This window comes from Mastigoproctus giganteus, chromosome 2 (assembly GCF_048544385.1).
Source record: "Mastigoproctus giganteus isolate SK-2022 chromosome 2, ASM4854438v1, whole genome shotgun sequence".
Classification (NCBI taxonomy): domain Eukaryota; kingdom Metazoa; phylum Arthropoda; class Arachnida; order Uropygi; family Thelyphonidae; genus Mastigoproctus; species Mastigoproctus giganteus.
The window spans coordinates 41668236-41689685 of record NC_143576.1 but is presented as its reverse complement, the minus strand read 5'-3'; the positions used below and the strand labels follow the sequence as shown (position 1 = coordinate 41689685).

Below are 21450 nucleotides of genomic sequence, written 5' to 3'. Positions count from 1 at the left end.
TTAAACATCATTAGCAATACTAATTAAGTATCACTTCGTCCACGCAGCTGCACAACTGGCGAAACAGTGCAATGTAATGAAAATGTACCGGGATAGCAACAAGAGAGACAAGCGAGGGTAGCGAAGATGAATATCGGGACTAATTGAAGACGAAGTACCACGAATTCTGTTAATGGAAATGACACTCAAAAGGCATCAGACATCCGAGAAAAACTCATACGCTGAACGTTGCGTCATTCGCAGTTTACGCGTGTGTCGAAATCCGCGCGAGCTAAGTCATAACATTAAGTGGCCGGTCCACCCGCTGGTTGACCCGACACAACATTAAGCAACGCTTTCCTACTTCTACGGAAGATAAACTAAAAAAGAGGGCGGGAAGAAAAGACGAAATGGTATCCAAGGGATAGTGGAGCGCCGAGGTAAAAGATATGTCTCTGGGGTGACTCACTGTCTTAGTTGAGTGGCAATGTGCTGGAGGGACAATGAAGGGGAAACATCTTAGTTTCCTCTCCATCGAGTAGCTGGCGTCACACCAGCGTGTTCGCGTTAGTCATTAAGGGTGCCAATGATTCACAGACCCGTTTGAAATCAGATATCTGCGATGACCTCCGCCAATGATAAAATCAAATGACCGCGTGAAAACAGACTAGTGTTTCGCCCTGCACGTGTGCTCTGATTAGGACAGACTCCTATGATTCCATTTATTTTGCACTTTACAAGTTACCAACAAATATGCGGTCTTTGCCAGTAAACAGATTCTTCATCCTTTATTCGCCACCCGCACGAGTTTTTAGAAGACTACATTTACTACCCCACTCGCAGAACAACTTTCATTTGCCCACAGGACCGTACCATCTTCACTCCTGTGAAGATGGTACGGTCCTGTGGGCAAATGTGGGTCCTGTGGGTACGGTGCGCATGAAATTCTCAATTCAAAACTACCGTAGAGTTTGCTTCTGATTTGATGTGTCAAAAGTTATTAACGTACCAAAATTACACTTTAAAAGTTATTTTTCCACATTCTATATTGCATCAGGGTTTCGTAATGTGAGTGCGTGTGTAAATGGGACATTCATTTCAACTTCTAATATAGTTGTTGATATTAACAAAATCAACGAGAGCGTAAACTACGGTATATATGGGCATTCTAAAAGAGTTAACGTCTAGCGAGAACCCTTTCCTCAATAGCGGCTGTTTGTTTATTAGCATTAGTAGTGAAAAAATCCCACACCACCATGTCAACTCCCCCCCCCCCCACACACCAATAGTTCAAGATCCTGTTGCAGTGGCGTACTGTTATTAATAACTCTGCCAAACTTCGTATCATCTGCAAACTTAGATTTTAAGCGTGATATGCCTTCAAGAATATCATTAATAAATACAGAAAAGAACAACAGGCCCAGCACTTTACCCTGGGGCACTAGTGCTCATTGATAATCGCTCTCTGTCTTCCTCCACCATTATTCATGGCACGAACTTTCCCCTAATGGGGAAAGTTACTATTGGCCTGAGGTGTTGTCAATCGAACAGTAACCATCTTGTGTGCTTTGATTCGGGATATTAATATGTAAGAGCGAAAAATGAACTTTGTAACGTGGTCAAATAGACTATTTATACAGCGTTGTCTCATACATATTATTACGCAAGCTACGAAAGGACAGCACGTAGCATACTGTTTAGGTAACGCACATGAGTCGGCAACCTTGTGGGTCATTCACGAGTTACATAACGGAGGAAAGGATGGTCACAGGAATTTTCATTAAAACGTGACTTCGAGTATTTGTTACTTAATGATGGGGAGGGATGGACAAATCTATTACGAACTGTTAGAAGGAATGGCGGGGTGTTCTTGACTCGCTTATTACGTAAGGTTAATTGATTAAATGATGCTTATGTGGTAGCAGTGCCGGAACTGTAATGGAAATGAACAAAGACGTTTCAATTCTTGTTGCTCACGAATATCTGCACCACCGAGCACTCGAAGAGGCGATGCCCCCCCACTCCTAGTAGTGTATCCAGGTATCATCGTAAGGGGGTATGGCGACCAGCCTTTTGAGTGTTTTTTTTTTTTTTAGAACGCCTCCTGCGTTCTTTTTCTTTAATTTTAAAATTTTTGGTTAAGGAGGGGGATTTGCATTCCATTTTGCAATGAGGAAACAGAGATACTGTCAGAGATTAAATACGTCAAGATCTACGACGACAATGAAGAGCTCGTACTAGATCGTAAATTGTATGAATCAGACCTGGACATTCGCAAAACGATTGAAATATGTAAGACGATGTGTGAAGACATTTCGTCAGGGTCACCGAAGCATGCGGTAATGAACTGCATAGCCTTGTAAAGCGACTGCGAGAAGAAAAACCCTTTCAAAACTTTTACAATCACCCAAACAGCGAGATGAATGAGGATCTAAAGCTCGCCACACTCAACCGACTCAAATCAATTGCAAAGAAACGCGAAAACTTGATGACCAACGAGGACTTCTGCAGCTTAATGAGAATGATCAATGATAAGCAAAAGATTCTACTCATACATGTAATTTGGAGTCTGTTATCTACCAATCGCGAACCGATTCAAATATTCTTGACCGTCCCAGCTGGTTGCAGAAAAACGTTTATGATTCGCCTCTTGGTGGAACTATACAACCGCTTCAGTAATACAGACGGGTACTGTAACGCCTACATTACATGCGCTTCAACTGGTAAGGCTAAAGCGCATGTAATGTAATGATCTTGGATGTGCTCAGATCCGGTTTATGCCAGCTCTGAGCACATCCAAGATCACTGCCCACAAGGTATCCATTTCTCTGGTTGCCGAAAGGTTTCTGCCATGGGTAGCAATGGTTATCCCAAAGCCACATAAAAGTGGTATGCCCCAAATCATAAACGTTTTCCGTCGCCAGCTGGTTTATGCCAGCTCTGAGCACATACAACATCACTCCCATGATCCTTTGCGCGATTGCCTCTCCCGACTTCGTTTTTCTTTGTTTTGAAATGGGAATGACGTGAAAAACGTCATTTCCGCGTCTCAAAATCGTGACAAATTGATTTTACTACCGTCCGAAATTTAGTAAGTGCCGCCAAATATGTTTATACATAAAAAATACATTTTGATCCTACAAAGTTTAGTTATGTATAAGCATCCACACTACCAGTCCCAATAAAGTGAGCTCTTAAGAAACATAAGCAATCAATAGAGTTATCGTTTAAACTGGATCTAATTTTAGTACATATTTGATTAGCAGCAGAAAATGCCCTTTCGGGTTCTATGTTGGGATGATGTACTGAGATAGTCGTAGACGATCTCAGTCCATATTTTCTAGGCTTTGAACTTTTTTTAGCACGAATAGTTAAAGTATTTCATTAATTTCCGACTCAAGTTTATCTTTGAAAATCTCATTAGAATCAAGCAATTTCTTATATTGGAAAGAATTTGCGGAACGCTGATGTTCTGTTTCATGTTGGACTTACAAGGTTGAATTCTGTTCGTCATTTTCTGAAGGCGAAATACGTTTTATTAAGCGAAGTATAATTTTCACTATAGTATCTTTACTGAGTCTGGGAGAGAGCAAAGAGTGGGGATAAGAAAAAAAGAAGAGAGCAAAGAGTGCAGATAAGGAATTCTTTACATATATAAATGTAAAGAAGAGAAGGACAAATCAGATCGGTCTCATATGTAATTGCGTGGGACAATATTAGATACCACAACTTATGTTGCAGATGAACTCAACAGTTACTTTGCATCCATATTTACAGGAATAAAACCCTTTATGTTAATGATCACATATGGGAATGGAGTAGAAAAATATGTAATTAATGATATCGAAATTTTACATGATTATTTAATGAAAAAAAACTTTCGAGCCTACAGGCGAGTAAGACTCCTGGGGTTGATGACATATACCCTATAATCTTAGGGGAGGCAGCGAGTGGGTATTGAACCATTAAGGCTAATAATGAGAGCATCACTGGGCTCGGAGAGATTCCGTTGGATTGGAAAACTGCCAATGTATCGCCAATACAAAAGGCGGTTCTAAGAGTGAAGTGGGAAATTACCGACCAGTCAGTCTAACTTCAGTAGTAGGGAAAATCATGGAGGCAATGATCATTGGTGGAATTCAGGATCATTTAGATAGAAATGAAATTCTGAAGAATACAGAGCATGGTTTTGTAAAGTGAAAATTATATTTAACAAATCTGGTTAGCTATTTTGACAGAGTCACTCGTAAGCTGGAGTTAGGGAATAATTTCGACATCGTGTTTATAGATTTCAGCAAAGCATTTGACTCAGTCCCACATGAGCGGTTACTTTATAAGCTGGAACAGGTCGGAATCACAGGGAGAACCCTCAGATGGATAGCAGGATGGCATCAGACAGAGGGTTGAGATAAATGGTTATTTCTCAGATTTGATTAATGTAAGAAGTGGGGGTTCCTTGGGGAACCCCCACTTCTTACATTAATCAAATCTGAGGAATATGGTCCCATCAGTATTGGGACCAGTGTTGTTTTTGATTTTCTTAAATGACATCGATGAAGGGATAGAGGGCGTGATGTAAAGATCGGTAGAGTAGTTAATGATCACCGCGAGCAGAGCTTCAGAGTTATCTAGATAGACCAGGGATGGTCAGAAAAGTGGCAGCTATGATTTAATTTAGCAAAATGCAAGGTTTTACACCTGGGGGGAAGAGCAACCTCAAAATAACTTTTATAATTGGTGGAGTTCAACTAAAGTGAGTAGTGGAAGAAAGGGACTTGGGAGTTAAGATACGGTCAGACATGTAGTTCTCCGAGCATTGTGGACAGGTTGCAAAGAAGGTCCATGGTGTCTTATCGATGACATCGAACATTTGCTAGTAGAGATAAGGACGTCATAATCCATTATACAGTATAAGACTATTATTACACCACACTTGGAATAGTGTGTTCAAGTATGGAGACCGCACCTAAAAAAAAGACATCAAGCTTCTTGAAAGGGTCCAAAGGACTGGTAACTCACCTGATGAGATCGGAAAAAGGGCGACCATATGTGGGGAAAGACTTCGAATATGTGGGTTTCACAGCTTGGAAACTAGGCACCTTAGAGGAGACTTGATTGAGGTATTAAGTCTCTGACCGGAGAAAGTAAAGTGAATGAGCACGAAATTTTCACAGTTATAAATGATTCTAGAACTAGGGGCCATAATTTCAAGTTATGAGGGGGGCGGAAGTTTAGACTGAATTGCACGAAGTTTTATTTTAACCAGCGAGTTATAAATTACTGGAATAAGTTATCTACATCGGTGGTTGAGGCTGATTGAGGAAATTCAAAGGTCAGCTAGATAGTTACCTACGGGAGGAGGGAAATGCATAGGTTATCTGTTTGATTTTCTTTTTTTTTTTATTAAGTATTTATTTTATTTAATATTATTCTCTTTGTTTTTTGTTGGTGCAGCATAAACCTTAGGCCTTCTCGCACCATATATGGCCACTACTAAAACTAAATAATTTCCAATCGTATTGTGTCTCACTTTGCAAATACTGAAGAACCTGTGATAAATGTGCGCGCCTCGGTGAAGTACGGAGTTTCAATGCTGTATCCAATCCTGTAGCTATTTCAGAATTCTGATTGCCAAGAGTTTCATCATAAATTTTATGTTAGCATCTGCAGTTAAAAGATTTGCGTCTTTGCGGCATAGCGCATCTACCGCTAACTTTATAGGTATTAATGTAGATAAGCCGCAGATAATAAATTAAATTCATCCTCACAAAAATAAATGCTCGAATCTAAATCAATTAAAGCTTTCTGCACACAATATCGCAACTCAAAAAGCTTTCGATCATGGACAATAAACTGTTCCAATGAGCTTGGGAATCTAATTGCGTGACAATTTATTTGCCAAATTCTGCTGCAGTATACTTTTGTGAATATTTATCATTTTTGATTGGTGGTTATAAAATCGCCTTTATATGATTAAATAAAACAATCACAGTATTTTTTAAATCAGTACCTAGAAACTGGTATTTTTGTATCAATGCCGGTATTTGAATACCGGGAAAAAAATTTTTGTAAGCCCTAGTTGAAATTTTAGTGAACCTGGAGAGCTGTAAGCGATTGACTGTTAATGACAGTCGGTTAAGTCCGACTTACTTTCTAGGAGTAATGAAAAGACCAAGGGCCCCAAATACCCCATTAAAGCTACACGGGTCCCTTCTTCAGAACCTTCCCTATACCCCAAAGCAGTCGTCGCCACAGTTGCCGTAAGTATAGCCTGAGGGCCGTTCGCCATTCTATCACTACGTCAATAATTTAACGGCAGTTTAATATTCTCGAACACGGGTGAACACTATCCGAAGGCAAATTCCAGGCTGACATCACAGTGCAACCGTAGCGTTTAAGTGCGAAGCTGACTTGGCGAGATTGTATTACTGCTGTATAATGTAATGGTTTATGCGGCAGCAGGAGCTGTTGGATAAAGGAGCTCACAGAAATAAATTCAGGGATCGAAAATCAAAATATTAAACGCCCCCAAATCCAAATAATCGCATATGCTAGTCTCTCTCGGCTAATTAGCAAGTTCATCTCACTCACAGAAACTGTCCTGCATGCTAACTGTACTAAAAGAATACTGCTCTTATAAGCACACTACTCAAAGATCTCTTTGACGTTAAAAACGTTTTTACTGGTGTTATTCCAAAAATTCTGTAACGAAAAGCCGGCATGCGAAAAACGTTACGGAAGTGACGTTATCTTCAGCTTTCTCCAGAAGCGAATTATTGTAACTTGTATCGTTGCAATCATACTTGTATGATGGCAACAATAATTTATCTTCTACTGGACCAGTTTAATGAAATTTTGCAAGTCGCGTCATCTTAGCTCTATATTAGAGGAAAAACTTTGGAACCTCTGAAAATTGCAGTAGTTTTTCCAGGATAGTGGAAAATATGAACATGTAATCGAGGCAATTTTTATGTGGACGTATAGCATATCGTTAGAAAGCTAAGGAATTTAGAATCACAAATATTAACGTTTTAAGATACAAAAAAACTTTCGAAAACGCATCTGGTTTCAAGTCACGTGGTGTTTTCAGATTGAATGTAATCTTTTTCTTTACAATTAAACTCTGAAGCTGGAAAAGAGTTGTGCACTTTTATGAAAACATTCTTCAACTTGGACATGTCATCAGATCTTTCGATAAATACTACCCGTAATGGAACAACTATACATGGTGTTAGTCGTGAACTGTTCATTGTAAAAAATATATATCCTACTTTAGTCATCACTAGGGTTGCCAGATTTTTATGACTAGATTAAAGGACACTCAAAAATAATTAATGCTACCACTCTCCAACTCTCACTCCACCCCCCTTCCACCCCTAAAAAGGAAAACCGAATGATTTTTTAGTTAATAATTAAATATTTTGTTTATATTTTTTAGATTTTGGTTTAAAAATTATAGTTTTCATATTGACTGTAAATATTTGCAAATTTAGTTTAATTTTAGAATTTAAAATATTTAATGGTAAACCATGGCTTTCTATGGGGAAGGATATGGATTGATATACAAGGATAATAAACGATATGGATGATATAAAAAGCGTGCATATTTTAATGCATATTTTAACGGAATTGAAACTGAAATTGAATTTGCCGGCACTGAAAAAACATAGGAAATGACCTTGAAAATATTTGAAAGCTTAAAAATTTAGAAAAGTTTTAAAATTTTCATAGGTTGGCACAGCTTAATAATTTGTTTTCAGTACTGAAACCTCATCAAATCATTCATATCCAACTTCAGTTTTTCTATTAATTTAAAATATTTTGCTACTTCAACAAATGAGTCATAGTTAGAACAACCATTTTTAAAGCTTAATTTGCTGAGTTTCAAAAAAGGGGTATTTTCATTAAAATTAAATTTCTTTCCTAAATATTTGAGTGCAGCATTATAAAATGCTTTGAAATCATTTATTACTATGCTTTTAACTACAGGGTATAATGTCTGAAAATTCTGATGAACTTGATACCCAAAAAATTCTTGATCAAGACAATTCCTTCACTGAATTTTTTAGATCATTCATCATATAAAAAATATCACTGGCACTCGTTTCATTCTTTTCAAGCTATTTTATTATTTTACAAGTAATTTCGATCGCATACATCGAGAAAAGGAAATATAATTACAGGGACGTTTGTTGAATTTTCATGAATTTCAAGGATTTTTATTATTATTATTATTATTATTATTATTATTATTAATAATAGCTATATGGTGCAAGGAAGCCTGAGGCTTATTCTGCACCAGCCAAAAAAAAAAAAAAAAAAAAAATTCCTGAGTTACCCTGAGAGAGAGAGAGAGAGAGAGAAATCACCAAGAAAGAGAAGAATGATGATATCCAGCTCAGGACCCTGGGTTGGCCAAGCCCATACTCACCAGATGTGAGCCCCTGGGGTTCTTTTAAAAAGTCTTTTGGTTTCCTTACGAAATAAAGGCTCAAAGCCTTCCATGAAACCAAAATTCGTTCTATACATTTGATGGTTGTAAAGAAAAAACCATATAGTTGGTACGTGTCTTAAAATTTCCTTAAACTCTGTTTCGGCAAACTTATGAAATTCTTTAAGGTTATCCCTTCTTTTAGCTGAAACAGTAAAATGACCATATATTTTGAAGACAACATTTTCTATATCAATATCTAAATTACCGAAAGCATATTTAGCTAAATTATGAATAATGTGAGCATGGCAGTTTGCTTTAATTACGTCTTCATTTAATTTCTTAATATTTTGGAATAAGGATTTATTACTCCCAAATTTACAATTTGCATTGTCTGCACTGAAACTAGATACCCTTTGCCAATCCAATCCTAAATTACTCATTGAATTTTTTAGGCACTCAAATGTTCCATCTGCACTTTCATCAGCATTTTCAAAAAAAAAAAAAAAAAAAAATCAACTAAACAGTTTGTAGGACCATATTCTTTGTTGAAGTACTGAATTGACAAAAGAAACATTTTCATATTCTTTCTATACGAAGCATCAATCTGTAAACAAAAAAATAATGGTGGATCATGATGTTTTAAATCATCCAAAACAATTTGCAATGTTTTTTTACCTAAAACATTACAAACAATGGCAGCAGATTTAGTTCTTTCACACGATATTTTTGGTGAAATTTTTGAATCATTGTAAAGTGTAGAGTTCAATTTCATGCTACAATCTAATGAATTATAAGAATGGTGATGCTTAATTGAATGATAAATATGAGTTATTTCAGCTGCAGTAACTAAATCCTCTTTCTTTTGTATTCTTTTTCACAAGAAACCTATCAAGAAGATTTGAAGAATTTGCCGAGTTTTGAGCCGATTTTATGAGCTTGTGAGTTTTTATGATGAGTAACTGCTAAGATGCCCATATAACCAACTTTAAATACATTTCTGCATAGGAGACATCTCGCCTCATAGGCACAATATGGCCCTTGTGCAAAAAACTTCAAATACAACAACATCTCGCCTCATGTGGATCATCTGTTGACCATTCGTATTCTTTCTCCCAATTTTTATTATAAGAACAGTCTCTTCTTTTTTGGGGGAAATTCCATTTTTGATGGCTAAAAAATAAAATGTTTGTACATACATATTTTGAAATACGTATGTAGGTGCCCATTTTATAAATGAAATCGATAAATGTTTTTTTTTGTAAAGTTATAGGAAAAACAGTTTAAACAAAGCCATTGAACTCCAAATTATAAAGAGTGATTTTTCCGATACCTATGATTTTATTAATTATCTACCAGCCGCACGATTTACGTGAAAATTAGAGCATGGCCACACAGGTGCAAGTTTTTATGCTTTGTCAAAAAAATATAATTTCATCGAGAAGAATGAAGTTAAGTGCATGGTGTTTCATCGAGAAGTATGAAACTACAAATATGAGCCGTTGAGGCTAGAATAGGTTAAGATTATCTCTTTATGATTCATTTCTCAGTGGCGGATTTTGCATTTGAGGGTTTTTTTAACATATCTCCTGTTAAAGCTTTGAAATGAAATTGTAATTTTTTTGTCGGTCTGGGGGGCCCTATGCATGTGGGCTCCGAAGCGTACTCCTCCTACAGCTGTGCGGAAATCCGCCACTGCCATTACGAGGCACAGGCATTGAAAAATGAAAATAAAGGACAAATTGTGTCCTTTCTCGTTTCAATAAAGGACAAGGACAGTTTGGCTAAAATAGAGGATTATCCTTTGAAATAATGGACATCTGGCAGCCTTAGTCATCACAGATCAATACTTTCAGTAACCGATATGTAATTATTATTAAAAGAATAAAAACATTGTTATATTATTATCCATGAATTTTATTAATATCTGAAAATTAAAACGTTTTTAACGATGACTTAAATGTAAAACGCGTTAAATATGATAGTGGCAGGACACATTCTCTACTTGGCACAGAATATTTTTTTCCTAAATAAAAAATAAACTGAGGGCTCTTTTTTTTATTGTTTTAAAGTTACTTTTACGATTTAAGTTTTTATGGCAATAATTTCGAATTTATTTATTTGCTGGTATTTGTGTGCCATTTTATTTTAATGATTCTTGCTTAAATTATAATTTTATTATGCACGGTATGCAAAAAAAAAAAATTAAAAAAAATGGTTTTCTCATCAGAAGTACAGCTGTTCCTGCGTATTTAATTAATAATAAAAAAAAAAAAATCGTGGGATACTATCAGCTATGAGCTATTTTTACTCATTGGCCGAATTACTTATTCTGGGACGAGGTATCTCACCTGCTCTGCACCTGTCAAAAAAGGAGGAGGGAAAGGGTTGTCCAGCAACAAGCAAACTGGCCACAGAATACACAGTCACATATATACATATGAAAATGTTTCAAGGCTGACCTGGAAATTTTTTTTATGCGTACCACGACAAAACAGTTCACTGCAAATGGTTAGAAGACTGCTCTCCGTCCCTGAAACAAACATGTCCGCCGCGCATGAGCATCAGAAGCAGCACAAGATGGCGTCAGATCCCGCTACTCCGAGTGATCAGCGCTGTATCATCATACTTCTGATTATAGAGTGAAACTGGTCGAAATTCTCCGCAGGTTAAGTGGACAGTATTGGGAGGAAAACTTACCAATTCATCGCATGCTCACGTGCACCGAACAATTGTCACAGATGTGAACATCATCGTTGACGGGCTAATTTCGAGAAACAGACTGAATCCTATTTCACAATGTCTGCTTTGCCATTCGGCATACAAACGGAATTTCCGGGGATTCAATGCTCTCGGGACATACATATATATATAAACGTATCCAATCAAATCCTTCGTCACACAAATTTAGGTAGGTCGCCCTCTTGCATAGGGTTTCAATTTTCAAGGAAAACAGACTGTATGCAATGGAAACTTAACGAGAATACGTGCGTATTCTGGTATGGATAATTAAATATTTACCCATCGAGTGAAGTACTTGAATTTCGCTAAGCTCGAAATCAAAAAGAAGAGGGGGAGGGTTATCCATATGGCTAGCATTCATACCACATCAAAAACATTATTGCTACGGAAGTCCAAAAAGCAGATGTAAATCATAAATCACTTCGGTGAAAGCCCTATAGGGGAAGCTGGGATGAAGACGAATCAGCCAAGAAATAGCTTCTTTCCCAAACAAAGGAGTACAATATGATGCTGGAATGTTCGAATTGTGTTTAAGATGGGAAAGCAGCACTTATTGCAAGAATAATGGGGAAATGAGAAATACATATTCTCGAAATTGATGGAAGGAGATGAAATGGAAATGGCGAAATCAGAAATCTTGTCTAGTGATGGCTTATGGCAACAGAAAAAAAATTGACCATTTAACAATAAATAGCCCATGAAGAGCCTCCTTAACAGATGCCAGAAGCTGCGGAGGAGCAGATGCATGTAGAAAATATAACTTTTAAAGAGAGCAATAAAAATAAAGCTGGAAAAAATTTTAAACCATAAGAAAAGTTCCAATTAGTGAAACTGGAAAAGAAAAAATAGTAAAGAAGAGTTTAAAGAAATAAAAAAATTGATTTCGTACAGGCAATCTGCCTAGTAGGAAAAATACTGAAAATAAATGAACCTTTTTAAGAGATACACGCAAATACTGCTGAAAAATCCTGGGGAGGAAGGAAAGGCAGTACTCAGATGGATCTCGAATCAATAATTCAGCTAGCAGCGGAAAGAAAGGATATAAAGAAGAAATTATTACAAAATAAAGTAGTGTTCTTGTTGAGTTTTAGGCGCGTATCAGTAAACATTAAAAAAATAGACCAACTCCCAGAGAAAAACCAAACTCCTTCCGCCTGAGATCGGCTAACTACAGCCTGAATTGAAGAGACCTTTCGAAATTCCTCCAGTCATAGACGGGAGTCAAACTCAGACACCTCCAAAAAGAGTGACAAGTAACGAACATACATAGCAACTAACTAATTATGTTAAGGAGAGGATATTTTCCTTCAGGGCAAGGAACGGTCAAAAACCTTCTTTTCACAGCAGCGATCAAACGAAGTTCTTAACATTGCAACCTTTTATTCTTTTATTTCAGTTCTTAGTGCGAAAAGAGGTCTACTTAGATTTATTAATGCATGGTACCATTTCTCTATCTTAAGTTCACTCTCACCTTCTTGCATTCCTGGGGTTTGATTCTCTCTCTCTCTCTTTCTGCCTCGCATCCTTTCTCTTACCAAATTCTTTTCATTCCGTTGTTCTGTTCCTTGCATTCTCTTCTCCTCCTCCTCCTTTTAATCCAGTTCTGCTAGTGGCAAGGGGAAAAAAAATCAGTGACATGAACACAAGAAAGAAAGAACAGGGGGTGGCTTATTGATCGATCGTCCGTCTTCTGTGTGACTTGAAAGGATGGCAGACCATAAGGCACACCCATCATCTCACAGTGTGATGCTGCGAGCGCGCTTATGCGACAACGGTGTCGTCACATGAAGGGTAGCTAGTCGTCTACGGATCAAGCAACTTTCCGCAGAATTCATAATTCGCACACACTTCAGCAATAATCCCGTCCCCTTCCCTAACACTCTTCCGCTTTCCTGCAAATGACAATGTGGGAAGACTTTGGCTGACTAGCAGCAAAGCAATGCAGCAGCCTGAAGAATTCTAAAAGAAAACTAAAGAAACCTATTCTTGTAAGTTATAGTTGAAATATTAAAAACAGCAGCAGAAGAGGACAGTAACTCCGGAATTGCAAACGTTCAATAAAAATAAATCGAAGCAGCGACGAACATCTAAACATTCTCAACGAAGGTTAAACTGGTCCATGAAGATGCAATCAGACAGGACGAAAACATCAACTGCAACGCCCGAGGAAGAGTTTTTTCGGGCTGACGGCTGATGCTAATACAGAAGACGAATCTCGGTTGCGTTTTATATCAAGATGGCCAGTCCGATACACCTCGGTGCACACTTAAAAATATTTTCGATAAGAAGATCGTCTACTTGAAACGCTTATCGCTTCATCAGTTCTTTCATTGCCTCCTCGGCTGCCCAGACCTCCAACGAACTCGTCGATAGCCTCAAGGAATGACAACTGTGCAACAGTAAACACATTTTGTTCCTTTTACGGGGAAGGCAACAACAAATTCGCAATGTGCCTCCAGGAGAGTAACGAGAGATGCCCGCAGCTGCTGACAGTTATGAATCGGAATATCGCCAATGAACAAATAAGGACCAGATACTTTACACTTGCGAGGACAGGGTCTCGTGGAAAAGGTTGTCAGCCACACTCCTATAACCACTTTATCCTGGTCTGCCTACACCGAGAAATTCGTGATGGAAGGGGTTGGTGATCGATTGCTGGGAGGAGTTAATGACGGATTAAATATTTATGCGAGAGGAGATCCAACAACTCTTGAGCCACGCGGGGGACATCAGATGCCCGGACTTAACACACCTGAACAAAGAACAATGGGCCTCTGATTTGAGGTAATGCTACCCCGTTCGCTGCTGAACACACCCTTCCATGACTTGGGCTGTTCGTTTTCTCATGCACAACGAAATTGCTACGTAGGTACGTAGGTTTGTTCAAAATAAAATTCCAGTGTGGCACTTAATCTTGGAGTTGAAAACAGTATTTCTATCGAGCAACGTGGGTGATCAGTCGCCCTAAAGCTTATCTTTTACAAATAACAAAGTACACGTTGCGAATAAAAGTAAGGCGCTGCAGCGAACTTAAAGAAAACACGAGAAAGCAATGCAAAAGCTACAAGTTACTTCATTCCCTTTTGCCGCAGCATTTCTATGTGTTGGTAAGCGACGAAGAGGCGGAGGGAGGTCAACGTCCCCTGACAACCGTAACAACGAATTGCGTGAAGAGTCGCAGAAAGTTTTCCGTTCCCAGCTGTCAGCCGATGATGCAAATCCACTGCAATTTCGGACGTGACGGATGTTCGTACAGCACGTCATCCAGTACACAAGGGGTGGGAGTTTGTCATGCTCGAGCTAGTCCTAACGATTAAACTATCAAGGAAAGGAAAGTTTTTCGGTATTTAGGGATGAACATCAAACGAAGAGCTGATTTATCCTTGGGTGGGGGCACTTCGACGCCTTAATTAATTGCTTAACAGAAATGTTCTTCGAGAATTGCACATGGCTCTTAGAAGTTACTTAAACTTGGATATTTCTACTTTTTTCTTGCTTTCCCCTTCCTCTCTGAAGCATGTGACTTAATCTTCAGCTAACGTCATTTATTTCTGCCGGCTGTTCATGTTTCTTGTTCATCCGTCACGGTAATGTAGCACGGACACACTGCGCAAGAGAAACATTAACTGCATGGCAGGAAGAAAGTTGCTGGCACACAGAGAAGATGTACGAAGAAGGAAATCGACGTGTGTGAGAGAGACACAGAAATTCATGAAATACTGCAGGAAACTCGACAAGTGGATTCTTGTTCTGGAGGGCGAAGAGCCTTTGCAACCATGATCAATTGAAAATGACCAGGGGTAAATCCCACTTATTTTAAGGATTACTGCATGAAACTGTCTACACGAATTCATATCTTCCACTTGGAACTCGAGTTTACCTAATTTACTTGCTGGAAGAAATTCAATCTTTCATAAAGGTACTTTTTTAACAACTATTCTGTCAATATAGGAGGGCTACAACTCCTTTTTGGAGGACACAGGAGAAGAGTGGCGTTTATTGAAAGCCTGCTCGTGGATAATCAAATGTTTTCCTTATGAGAGAATTTAAACCATGATAAAATACGCCTACATTTTCCTTGGCGAGTGAAGTTATTGTAATTGAAGAGTACAAATCATGGGCGCTGGTAGACTCCTGAATATAAACAGTTAAGTGTGCATAACTGAATGTTAATTTTGACTGTCACTTAGTAAATCACATCAGACTGGCTAAAACTCGTGTTTTATTAATTTATTAAGATGGAAGAGTGAATGTGGAATTTATAGGGACATTAGCATGCCACATTCAGCATATAAAATTTTTACCAACTATTTTTAGCACTTGCACAAAGTTGTCATCAGAGAATGGAAGAACATGTTTAAGCCGGGCACGGTGTTGCCATTTCTACAGATGTTTTAATGAGTGGACCGTGGTTCTAACCCATGACTTCTAAATACGATTAACGATTGTACTAATGAAACGATCCTCTGAGCTGGTGGTCGTGTCGCAGTATAAAAATGAAACAATCTTTACACCAAGATGAATAATTTTTTGCTTTACGATGGAGGTTTGAAAAGTTTGTGGCTGAATACTGAAAGGGCAATGGTAGTGTTTAAATTTTTTATACTTAACGTACAACACTTCAAATAGTAACCATTTTGATATAAATGCTAAAATAAAAATATTTTAAAATTACATGATGTTATACGAAGAGTTTGAAAGGTAAAACACGAAAGCAGATTTTATAAAGTTATGAATACGCAAATAATTATGCACGGGTCTGAAGGTGGCAAAATAATATATATATATTAGGGTCATCTGGAAATTTACTTTCAATTACCCATGTGTATTGAGTCTGAAAATTGCATGTATTCTCTGGTCGATTTGCCTGCTTTGGTGGGCGAAAAACCAGAGTTTCCAGAGGGAGAAAATCTTGCTATTTACGCCCGAGACCAACTAACTCAGCCACGGAGTGAAAACAGTCCATAAAAGTTCCTCGCGTCATCGACAGGGCTCGAACCCGGGCCTTTTCCACTGGGTGTGGGGAGGGGCGATGACGATACCACTGCGCTACCGCGCAGACAAAATACAAAGGAAGATGGAAAGAACTTTTGAGAAAACGAAGTATTGCCAACTGAAGCACTGAAATAAAAGCCAAAAGAAAATGTTAGATTATGGCCGACCGCTGAAGAGATGGGAAAGAAAAATTGAAGCCGGCATTGCAGGCTTCCTGATTGCAGAAGAAAGAGCCACTTCGTAGACACCTTTTGTAATTTTTACTTATAACTGACCGTTTTATTTCATTAAACTGTTGTTGTTGTAGGGGTTAGGAGCATCAGCGACTAAGGCCATATTGCTCCGTGTATAGTCTGTAAATTGCGTGAGTTCTGAGGTAGATTTTCTGTTTTCTGGATGAAAATACCCGAGCTTCCCGGCGGAAAAAACCATGCTACCCTCGCCTGAGACCGACTGCCACGTTGTGATCAAGGCCCATGAAAATTCCTCCCGTCGTCCACGGAACTCGAACTCTGGTTCTTTCCACCCGGGTGTGGGAGGACAGAGATCCTACCAACTGTGCTACTAACGAGGGTATTCCATTATCGACCAGAGAACACGCACAATTTACAGACAACATACACGGAGCAATATGGCCTTAATGGCTGATGCTCCCAAAACCCCTTGTACTTGTAATTTCATTAAAGTATGTCACTCTAAGTAGTTACAGACATGTGGCAAAGGACACTTCACCTACTGTGCGGCTATAGATGACTAAAGATTGAATGTAAAAGCAGAGTAGTTTATTAAAGACAGAATTCAGAATGACGTTAAAGGAAGCCTGCTCATCGTTTGACACTCTTCGGCTGCTGAAAATAAATAAATCACAAATAAATAAAATTGGACGTTTCTCCCAAACTGATTTATCACTACTAAATGAAAAAGACAGGCTTTAATACCAATTCAATGGATTTCAATTTAGCACCTTTCAGTCAATACAGATGACGTTAAATCAGTAGAAGAAATTCACAAAACGAACTCCTGAAAGATGTAAAAAAGGGTGAAACAGTTTGGTTTTTTTAAGGAATCATAAAATGGACGTCTGCAGTACTGCAGAAGAGGCATTTGCAAAGAGGGTTGATTTATTATTGTACCGGAACTGCTGTTTTTGTAGGAATTGCGGCCGCACGACATTGGACAACATCTGGTGATACACTTTTCTGTCATAATCCACCCCCTTCACCCTGTGATGCGGCAATCTACAGTCACTGGGTTATCCCAAATATAGGTCAAGTATTACGCAGCCCGAAGGTCGCTAAGACGCCTCAGATGGGCCCCCTGGTGAGCTTCCGTTTACAAGTTGCTTTTCTTTTCTTCTGACAAAGCGGTGATACAAATAATGGCAGTCATGGACACGCAGCTGGGATGATAAACACCAATACAACATTTGGATGCCTTTCACGCACTCCATTATGGCCTTATACTTTCATTATTTACGAAGCAAACCAGATAACTGTGGTGGCTCATCGAGTATCTGCGGAAATAGAAAAGGAGAAACCACGCAACAGTACGGGTCCTGCAATTTATAACATAAGACACCCAACTCATTCACACAGCGGCCATGCGATCATCCTGGCATCTGTAAGTGGAAAGAGCAACACAAAATGCAGTGGAAAAGGAAGTGACTCAAAAGCTTCCCAATATGCAAGGTGCACTCGATTTAAACGGTCATACATTTGGAGTCCATGTATCCGTTTGATGCAGTGCATTATGTTCTGAATGAAGATTCTTTCAACCTTAGACTCGATAAACAATTGTTACTTTCAAAATGGGAAGTATAAAGTATTTTGCTTAATTTAATCTAATTTTAATCACAAATGTTAAAATAAATGTTTCAAACCACTGTAAAATGTATCTACTGTGATGATTTTGTCATACTCAGTACAGAGTACGCATTTTGAAGTGGAGGCCGATATGTGCAATAGTCGATTAGTACTATTGCGCATGTCATATAAAATAGCTAAGCGCCCTAGGAGCCATTGTTAGGGTCTACGATACCATCAATCCGGCCCTGCGGCTACATGTTATTTACATAACGACAGAAATATGGCAAACTTTAGTAAACGAAACGCGAAAATTCTTTCTTTTCCAGCTCGCACTGCAGGCGGGTCATTGGAAAGATGTATTCGAGCACGGAGATGCGTAGAAATCTGGGTCTCGTTTAAGCATTGACCGGATGGGCGGGCACTGGATGCAAACGGTAATTTCGGGCACAAATATTTTGCGGCCATTGCTGATGGCGAAGACTCGGATGCGGCAACATTTGCAGCCAGTTGAATGTGACAATAAATTGCGCGTTTTCAATTCACTCGTAACGAATAATTGTCGAAAAGCTTACGCCATTAATGGTGGCAGCGGTTAATGGAAAATATAGTCTAATACTCGCTTCACTCCTATCTAACCCAGTAATGCGATGAAATACTCGCTTTGGTGCTGCATTCTCTCAGTGCACGCGCCACTAGTCACTTATTACGTACGATTTTAAAATGGAATCGCGCATTCGAACGACTCTGCTCGCAACAACAACTCCCCAACCCCCCAGCGAACGAAGCACGCCTGCGACAAACAGCCCGCCTTCACCACCACTTTCACTCCCTGAAAAAAAGCCGAGAGCAGCACTTCCCCCCAAGAAGTCGTCGGTCGCAAAATTCCCCCGCGTCCAACAAAAGGCAGCCATGCTCACTTACCCGCATACGTTCCTCCGGATTGTGGCCTCTTGCCCGTCACCGAGTCGCTCCCGCGTCCCCGTGGCATGGTTGAATCTAGAAGGAAGAAGCTCGTGCTTTGTCGTCACATTTCTTGCCGTATCCACCAAGGAATAAGAGGAACGTGAGCTCGGACTCTGTCGCGAAATCCAGCAGATCACACATAAATGTGCGGCAGCAACCGGACAACATTACAACCTTCCAGACGCCGTACAGTGTGACCGGGGAGTGCTGCATGCTATCACGCTCGAGCAACCCTGAGAGCCGCATGTGTGACGTCATTCCGGAAACCTGCCTGTATGCCATCGATCAGCCTGGCGAACGAGGTGCACTCTGGCCGCCACATTTAAAAACTCCGCATCGCGTTCAGAACTGGCTGGTGGTCAGTTGCGGTTGGGGGTCATAGGTTATCTGTAAATAAGACTCGAGCCTCCAGACGTGCACCCACCCACCCAGAGGTCGGTGATTTTTGCTGCACAACGCTTCCACTGACTTCAACCGCTGCACTTGTTACAATTCAAAATTGTAAAGCATTTTACAGAGAAGAATTCGATTCTTCCATTGGCGTGCTAAAAGCAATCGCTCCTGTTCGTTTATCTGATGTGAGGAGATTCAATACAAAAGCGTGCATGTTTTCTTTGGGAAAAGTACTTTCTTCGAAGAGAAAGCAGCGCCATCTATTTCTCGACATAAAAATTATTTTGGAATGTCATTCCTCTTTTCCCCCTGTTCCTGTCTCATAATACTGCTTTAACGTTGCTATTTTGGTGATGAAGTTTTTCTTCTTTAAAGTCTGCTGTCGCAGGTAAACTTCTCGCTTAGATGTTCCCATCTGTCCTCCCAGAACGCTAACATATGTTAGCATTCGATGGTGTCTGTATTGTCGCATTCGGGAAGACTGAAAGATGTGCCAGCAAGAGGATCGGTTATAAATTGGAATTATGAAATATCAAGAGGGAACATCGGCATTAATTACTCTAAAATAAATAAACCCCTTACAAACTTTAATGGATCCTTCCTACGTATAGTCCACCCAGTGCCGCCTTAACCATTGCGCTAAATTGACTATAACCCGAGGAGACAATTTTTTAAGGCGCGGCCCTCTTGTGTGTTTTCATAAATATTCCTCCTATTTTATTTATGAACAATAAGATCTCCACTTATTTTTTTTAAAATATTATTTGCAATATTCATTTAAATGTTATTTAAAATATGTATCTCACCACTATACGTGATTGTCCTTATTATCAGCAGAGGGTGACCAAATTTAAAACGGCTCTGAGCTCGCCCAATCTTGAGAAAGTGTTGCAACGTGATAGAGGAAATTTCTTCCAATCGCTCTGGAACATTTCATTTCTAGATAGAATATAAAATATAACGCACGTTACAGTCTGTATTTTTGTTTGTTTATCTTATCCGACAGTCTGCCTGTTGCTCTTTCTGATACAAATAACATTCCTGTTCCAGCTTAGCAAATTATGTCTCAATTGCACTTTCCAGAGTCTCTCTCTCTCTCTTCTGGAAGTGTTAAATCTCGTTACAATAGGAGTATGTAACCAAACATTTATGTGTCTTCCATTAAGCAAAGCAGCCAAAAACCACAGGAGCCAAAACATTAAGACCATCTACCCAATAGCGTGTTCGGCCGCCTTTCGCCGCAATAACCACTTTCACCCGGAATGGCATCGATTCCATGAGACCGCCAATGAAGTCCTTAGGTGTCTTTTGCTGGACCAGTTGGACGTCCGAGAGGGAAGCACTGGCGTAGACTGGCGAATTCTACGTCCACCGCATCCCACAAACTTTCGATGGGATTGATGTCGGAAAATTTGGCGCCAAGGGAAGCACACGAAATACTCGGACATGATCCTTGAACTAATTCTGCATAATGCAACCTTGTGACACGTGGCATTGCTTGTTGAAAGACTCCGGTGCCATCTTCATTCTACGGGTTTATTTGGGGCAGCACAGGAATTAATTCTCAATTCAGCTTTTTGTGAACCGATTGGTCCCATCAACTACATCAGAAATAATTCGAGAGTTATTTAAATAATGATCTAAGTTTATGCTCTACTATTCAGAAACTTAATACAGTATACGATACCCCCCATAATTAATTTTTCATAAGTAGTATTGTGCCTGAGCACAACTGTTAAAACTTCTATTTAGCCTATCCGTGCTTTAATACTATATTTTGCTGGTTCTCCTGGCTCATCAGTTCCCAATAGTACTATTTCAAATTTAGCATAGCCAACTACTAATTTGTCTCAGGTCTAAGCTTCCTTCATTTGTTTTGTATTTTACTTCAACTGTCGAAGCCTGGTCCGCTGTTGTTCTGATTTCGGAAATATGCTCTACTGCGGATTCTTAAATCGCACTACTACTACTATGTATTCCGTCTATCTAGTTAATCGTAATTCATGTGGGGGAGGAAGTCACTACGTTTTTGCATCAGAAGATCAAAGTTTTTACGGACAAACATCACTCTCCAATGGAATATTTTTGCTTATAAATTTCTGTTAATTTACAGTTTTGCTAATGTTATCTCAATACCAGCAA

The 21450-nt window shown here is 39.1% G+C and overlaps 1 protein-coding gene across 2 annotated transcripts in view; it reads right to left on the bottom strand.

Annotated features, from left to right (window-relative positions):
- Positions 1-19082, bottom strand: part of CdGAPr (GTPase-activating protein CdGAPr) — a 514430-nt gene extending 495348 nt beyond the window's left edge. For both annotated transcript variants that reach the window (XM_090388748.1, XM_090388756.1), the window contains exon 1: positions 18874-19082. In XM_090388748.1, the coding sequence (XP_090244874.1) occupies positions 18874-18940 (67 nt within the window). In that variant the 5' untranslated portion in view covers positions 18941-19082. The remainder of the gene's footprint in view (positions 1-18873) is intronic.
- Between the last annotated feature and the right edge of the window lie 2368 nt (positions 19083-21450).